Source organism: Formica exsecta, unplaced genomic scaffold (assembly GCF_003651465.1).
Source record: "Formica exsecta isolate Colony F162 unplaced genomic scaffold, ASM365146v1 scaffold402, whole genome shotgun sequence".
Taxonomy (NCBI): Eukaryota; Metazoa; Arthropoda; class Insecta; order Hymenoptera; family Formicidae; genus Formica; species Formica exsecta.
The window spans coordinates 1,933-8,815 of NW_021851259.1; the positions used below are offsets into that span (position 1 = coordinate 1,933).

Sequence of the window (6,883 nt, forward strand, 5' to 3'; positions counted from 1 at the left end):
TAATGGCCAATGTGTACGGTATACCGCTCGCGAATAAAAAGATACCGGGTTTAATGAAGGACGAGAATAATGGCGCCATCATGACCGAATTCGTCGGGCTTAGGGCAAAAATGTACGCGTTGCGAGGAGATGGTAAGAAGGATACGAAAATAGTAAAAGGCGTCAAGAATAACGTCGTCGCGAGAACGATAACGTTCGACGATTACACGCGGTGTTTGAACGAAGAGATTGAAATGACGCATATTTATTGTAAATAAAAAATTACGTATATTTATTGTAAATTATATGTATATTTATTGTAAATTATATGGCGTGTTTTCGGAGAATCTGATCGCCGTTGAATTGCGCAATCTCGAAGTTAAATTTAATAAACCAATCTACGTGGGTATGTGTATACTCGACATATCCAAGACATGTTTGTACGAGTTTCACCACGATTATATACCACGGTTATATGTATCGAGAGAAATGTAAAGTCATTTACACCGACACCGACAGTCTCATATATCACATAGAGTGTGACGATGTATATGAGAATATAAAGCGCAACGTCGACAGATTCGATACCAGCGATTATGAGCATCAAATCCCAGTCATTTCACATAAACCTTGTCACCCTTTTTGCGTATCACCTTTTCCACGAGATGTACGTCGGGATTAGCAACGCGTTGTAACTCGTATTCGTAAAATCCGCCGGCGATGGGATTTCCGCGCGAATCTTTGAGTACTAGGTCATAGGATTAGTTTTCTGCACTTTAACGATCTTAAACACTTCGGTCGACCAATCTGGCGTGTAACCTTTCTTAAAGATGGTCTTGACTTTACTCACGCGTACCGGATCGCCTACTTTGAATCTTGCCGGTGCCGCAATCTTTACGTTGCTGTATACCGTATTTAAAAGTTTATCGGCGATCGCGGGAGTAACATCGATAGGTCTTATACCGATAGTGCGATGTTTTCGCGCAATGTACTCTCCAAGGAGCCGGGACAACGCGTCGATCCACTTGTAATTTCCAATAAGAGTAAACATTTTCCACATATTGTTCTTTAACGTTCGGTTGAATCGTTCCACAACCGAGGCTTTCATGACAGAGTACGTCGAATAATGATTAATGCTATGCTTCTTCACGAGTTTCTGTACATTTATGTTGTAAAATTCTTTTCCTCTGTCGGTTTGAAAATTTTTCGGGCATCTTCCATCGTCTCGAATGATCTTTGCGATCCTATCCGACATCTCGTTTCCACTCTTACTCTTGAGCGCTACAGTTCGAAAAATGCGTCATCGGGGCCCTATTTCTAGAGACGCACCGAATCAAAACCGCTCAGTCTCAAAAATGTTTCTTCTTCTATCGGTTGACAGCGATATTCTCGAGCTTTTAGTAAACCGGGCAACGTTGGATGGTTGTTGGGATTCTCGTCGAATCGTATATTACAGCCTCGGAAGTGGCACGAATCGGATGTACCGATAAATATTATTAGCGTAAATATTATTCGTATAGAATGCAGCGTAACCATTGGCGCGTACAGCAATGACAAGCGCGTACACACGATACATGAATTTTCACCGAGCGTACCGCCCGGATATAAGATATCGGAAACGCCAGCACAGATCATTTATCTACCGATCGTCGCACGGAGCATTACTGATTTAACGATACGCATTGTTGATCAAGAAGGACATTTGCTCGATTTTCGAGGAGAGGAAATTACCGTAAGATTGCATATACGGCGGCGGCAAAAATAAAGCGTTTGACCAATGAAATGCTTGTGTTGAACGAAAGCACGCGAGAGATAATATCTTTGCGGGGGACAATATTTTTGCGAGAAGGCGAGTGACTGCGTTATCGGGTGACAATACTCAGATATCTGGTTACGCTAAAAAGAAGCTCAGCGCGTTGAATCGCGAGTTTTTAAAATCATTGGGATTCGTCGTACGAAATACTTGAACGATATGATTGACGTCTTGAATATCGGAGGCGAGCCGATCTTTGACGATCGTATCGTCAAGATTGAGACTCATACGTACAATCCATACGCTAACACAACGCTTGGATATAGCGACGAGATACGGATACCGATACAATATCAAGATTTGTACACGTTACCATGTGAAAGTTTTCTATACGTCGAGGGAAAGTTGAGGGTGCGTAAAGTAGCTGAAGGGGGAAGAGTGATATTGGGCAACAATTGTGTCGCGTTTATGTTTGATGAACTTCGATATGAACTCGACGGTGTGGAGATTGACCGCAACAGAAACGTTGGAATAACTTCCACGATTAAAAACTATGTCTCCCTAACAGCCGAGAAGGGTAAAATCTTGGAGAATGCTGCGTGGAATATGTCGCACAATGCTGCTTACTTCAATTTTTGCGTGCCGCTAAACATACTATTGGGTTTTTGCGAAGATTATAAGCGAGTTGTGATTAACGCTCGTCACGAATTATTTCTGATATGTTCGCGCAACGACAACAATTGCATATTTGGACATGTTTCGGCTGAAGCTGATATCGAATTATTCAAGATACAATGGCGTATGTCTCATGTAATATTGAGCGAGGTCAATAAACTATCCTTGCTACGCGCGTTGGAAAGCGGGCGATACTTGAATATGAGTTTTCGCTCTTGGGATCTATACGAATTTCCTCTATTGCATAATACGACTAAGCATTCGTGGACTGTGAAAGCCGCCTCTCAGCCGGAGAAACCGCGATACGTGATCTTTGCGCTGCAGACTGGCTGAAAAAATGCTGTGTCAAAAGATGTTACTACATTCGACGACTGCAAAGTCGCTGGAACGCGGCATGGTGGGCAGAGGATTTGGTGATGGGGCTGTTGAGAGCCCTATTGAATCTAGTAGTATACCAGAGAGTAAGTAGCATTTTTTATTTTATATTACATTAACTATGTATAGTATATATTATAATTTTGATTGAATTATGGGGAGATACTGTGGAGGCTCGAGAGTACGATTCAGTCAATTGGTCTTGGATGTACTGGGATATTTTCGATCTACGAAAATTATTCGGGCTCAAACCCTATGAGGAACCCTATGTGGTGGAAGAATCATGGGACAAACCTCCAAACAAAAAGTCGAAAAATTAATTGTAAGTATCCTTTTTAAAAGTTATAATATATTAAATATTAAACATTAAATTAGTATACTAATAAGATTTCTTTCTGTTTCAGATGGAGCGCCGCAGGACGCGATTCCCCGCGTGACGTCATACCCCCGCGCCGGTTTCCCCTCGCCCCTCACCCCTCTTCAGAGGACCATGGCTTTGAACCGGCCTATATACCCTACTTTTATAATAGGTTAAATCTCCCACCATTCAACTTACTCGATTCTTGCACTGCCTGTTTTTCCTCAAAACCCAGTGCAACGAGTACAGTGAACTGTTGCTCTAAATTTTGTTGCACTACAATAGAGAACGAGTTAGTGCTAGGTGTACTGCAATGAAAAATGCTCTGGTGTCATTAGTGTACACTAATGCAGAAAGTTCAGCAATAAAGAACACTTAAATACTGAAATGCATCAATGCATGCTTCGTTGAATATCATTTGCCTAATAGCATTTGAACACAAAAATAAACGAGCGAAAGCCATTTGACCAGGCAGATAGCATTTGCCTAATCAAAAGCTATTTTCCTAACATAACTATTTGCCTACGACATATACACATATAACTTAACTATCCTTAACATAAAAAAGGATGCTGATTTTCTAAATTAATTTTGTTAAATTATTATACTAATAAATAGATATAAATTTTTAAAAAAATAAAAAGATCTTAGAAATTGAAAAAAATGACAGTTTTAAAAGTTACTTTAGCAGCATCATTGACTACTAAATTTAATGACTACGATGCCCGGGAACAAAAAGAGCTGTTGGATTAATATTTTCAAGTCTATTTTGTAAGCTTGCACGTTTACTGCGCATATTTGATGTATATCCATTATCGTAGTCTTGTCCATGAATATTTTAAATGTCTAAATCATAATCTCTCAAAAATATCATGCACAAAATAATTATACAAATCTTCACCAGTTGTATTTAATACTTAATAAAATCCACAAACAAAATCCAAAAACAATTTTGGCACTGTAACTTATTATTTGTAATATCGATAATTCTTATAACAAAAAATATTTGTTCATTATGATTAATGTCTGGTCAACTACAGTCTAAAATTACAGAGAAATATTTAACTTATCTTGCTAATTTTTTAATTTATGTTTCTGCTTGCTAATGCAAATATAATTTTGTTTTAAAATATTTTTTCTATATAATACAGCATGTGTTTCTTTAATTCTTGAAACAATTTGATGTTTTTAATGTGTTCAAAAATTATTGGATCAAATTTTTTGCAACATTCTTACAATTTTAAAAACTTTTCATTATTTGGTTGATATAATTTGTCGTTTTCACCTCTAAAAGCTAAACACTGTCTTGCTAAAAATTGCACTATTCCTATCATTCTTTCAATTTCGCCATCGCTTCTTTTCAGAGTCAAAGTAACGCTGTTGTTTTATATCAATCTATCATCGAGGCGGATTTCTACATTCAGAAACTGATTTTTAACTACAGCATTTGACGCATTTAAATACCTCATTCAGGATCGGTTATGGCCACTAAAACATAAACGAGATAAAATTGCTTCGTTATTATATCGGCATTACATAAAAAGTCTGAGCCGAGCGTTTGAATGTATATACGTTGACTCCCGCACCGCACATAGACAGGATGCACCGTGCATATACAGGATGAATCAGATAAAATGTTACAAACTTATATTTCGGAAACAAAGCATTTTAGAGAGAAATGTTTCGTGCAAAAATTTTGTGACTTTGAAGAGAATATAAGATGGTGTCATGTTGGTAGTTTGACCTGGAATAGTCGTTTGAAGATCATATGGAGATTACCTCCAATTTCTTAAGCGGGGAGCCTTGTGTAATGGGTCGAAAAAATCGATTTTTTTGTGTATAATTTAATAGTAGTACATCTTAAAAATATGTCCCTGAAGTTACAGACCGAAATTCGAAATATTACTAGGGGGGGTTACCGATTTTACAGCTACGCGTCACCCAGGTATACCGGAGAGCGCGCGGCGTATTCCTCCACTTAGTTCGTTGTATGAATAAGCTCCGAACATGAGCCGGTATTTATAAGTCAGCGTGTCTGTGTAATTTGTGTACGTTTGTGTGAGTATATTTAAATAGTGAAAAGTGAGTGTATTGGTCACGTGGCAAAGAGAATGGATACTCAGCTCCAAAACATTTGAATTTCGGCATAAAGATTATCGAGACCGCGTCTTTTATAGCTGCTAGAGTTTTTAATGAAGGTTATTATACCATATTAAAAATAATGGAAACGCTAGAAATCTTTATTGGACAGCAATGTAAATTTTTCGTTGATACTTGCGACGCGGAGCGGTTGAAGAGGCAAGAGCGCCGCAGCTTAAGCAGCATGAAGGAGGCTCGAACGGCTCGGAGAGAGCAACAAATTGAGCGGCAAAATTTTTACGAAGAAGCAGAAAGTTTGCTACATATGCGTATATGAGTCTGGAGTAGCAGATTAGCGCAAAACAGCTGTAAGATTCCAAAAATTATTATTTTTCAATACCCAAAACTTTAAACGCGTTTTTCTCGAAACGACTTTTTTCAGATTGGCGTGCAGCATAACTCAAAAAATATTCAATCAATCGACTTGTCCCTGTGCAAGCATATAGATAAATACATTCCTCTCTGAATGAACCAGTACTTTTAGTGATATTATTAAATTTAATTATTTTTCTTTTGCATAATTAAAATGAAAATTTTTCGTCAAAATTGCAACTTTTTTTTTCAAAGTCCTGCCATTTCTACAATTTTTCACTTTTTTTGTATGATGTGGTTCATCCATAGCGTAATATTTTTGAATGGTTTAAAAGTCGTTGTTTTGTCGTTCAAAGCCGTTCGATAGCCGTTCGATAGTCGTTCGATAGCCGTTCGAAAGCTGTTCAAAGCCATTTGATAACCGTTCAATAGTCGTTCAATAGTCGTTCATAGCCGTTCATAGCCGTTCGATAGCCGTTCAAAGCCGTTCGATAGCCGTTCGATACCTGTGCAAGCATATAGATAAATACATTCCTCTCTGAATGAACCAGTACTTTTAGTGATATTATTAAATTTAATTATTTTTTTTGCATAATTAAAATAAAAATTTTTCGTCAAAATTGCAACTTTTTTTCAAAGTCCCGCCATTTCTTCAATTTTGCATTTTTTGTATGATGTGATTCATCCATAGCGTAATCTTATTAAAAAAAACAAAATCTTTTCAAATTTTTTTCAGGCGAATACAACAGGCGCTATACTACACGCCGACAAAGGACTCTCTGACGCCGAGGCCGCGGCAAAATACCTTTATAGTTTCTAACACAACTATTTTTTTACAACAACAAAAAATTGTTCTACTTTTCTAAATGTTGATTAAAATGTTGATACTTTAAAAGTTTCAACAAAATCCATTGAATTGTTTTTTCAAAAATCACTTTATTTTTAGCAAGCAGCACGAGACTCCCTTACTTAAAACCCTACAACTTTTATTTAAAACATTTTTCTCAAATTTTGAAAATAAAATATTTTGTTTTGTCAGAATGATTTTAATCATCTGATCGAAATAAAAGTAACGCGATAATTACGTAAAATTTACAACGCATATTCTACGAATTCGTAATGCAATATTTGTTTTTAACATCGCATCTAATCAGCTTTTTGTTGTAACCCGACCAATCTCTAAATATATTAAAAGATAAAACAAGTAAAGTAGAACAGAAAAGATTGAGAAAGAGCTGATTAAAGCAAAGCATTAGAATCAGGGAAAGAGCCCAAGGAAAAGTAATTAAGAA

At 37.1% G+C, this 6,883-nt stretch overlaps 1 protein-coding gene across 1 annotated transcript; it reads left to right on the forward strand.

Moving 5' to 3' along the window:
* Positions 1-1,951: 1,951 nt before the first annotated feature.
* LOC115240074 lies at positions 1,952-2,740 on the forward strand. Its single transcript, XM_029815044.1, has one exon. It carries the CDS (start codon positions 1,952-1,954, stop codon positions 2,738-2,740), a length of 789 nt encoding a protein of 262 aa, XP_029670904.1.
* The last annotated feature ends 4,143 nt before the right edge of the window (positions 2,741-6,883 follow it).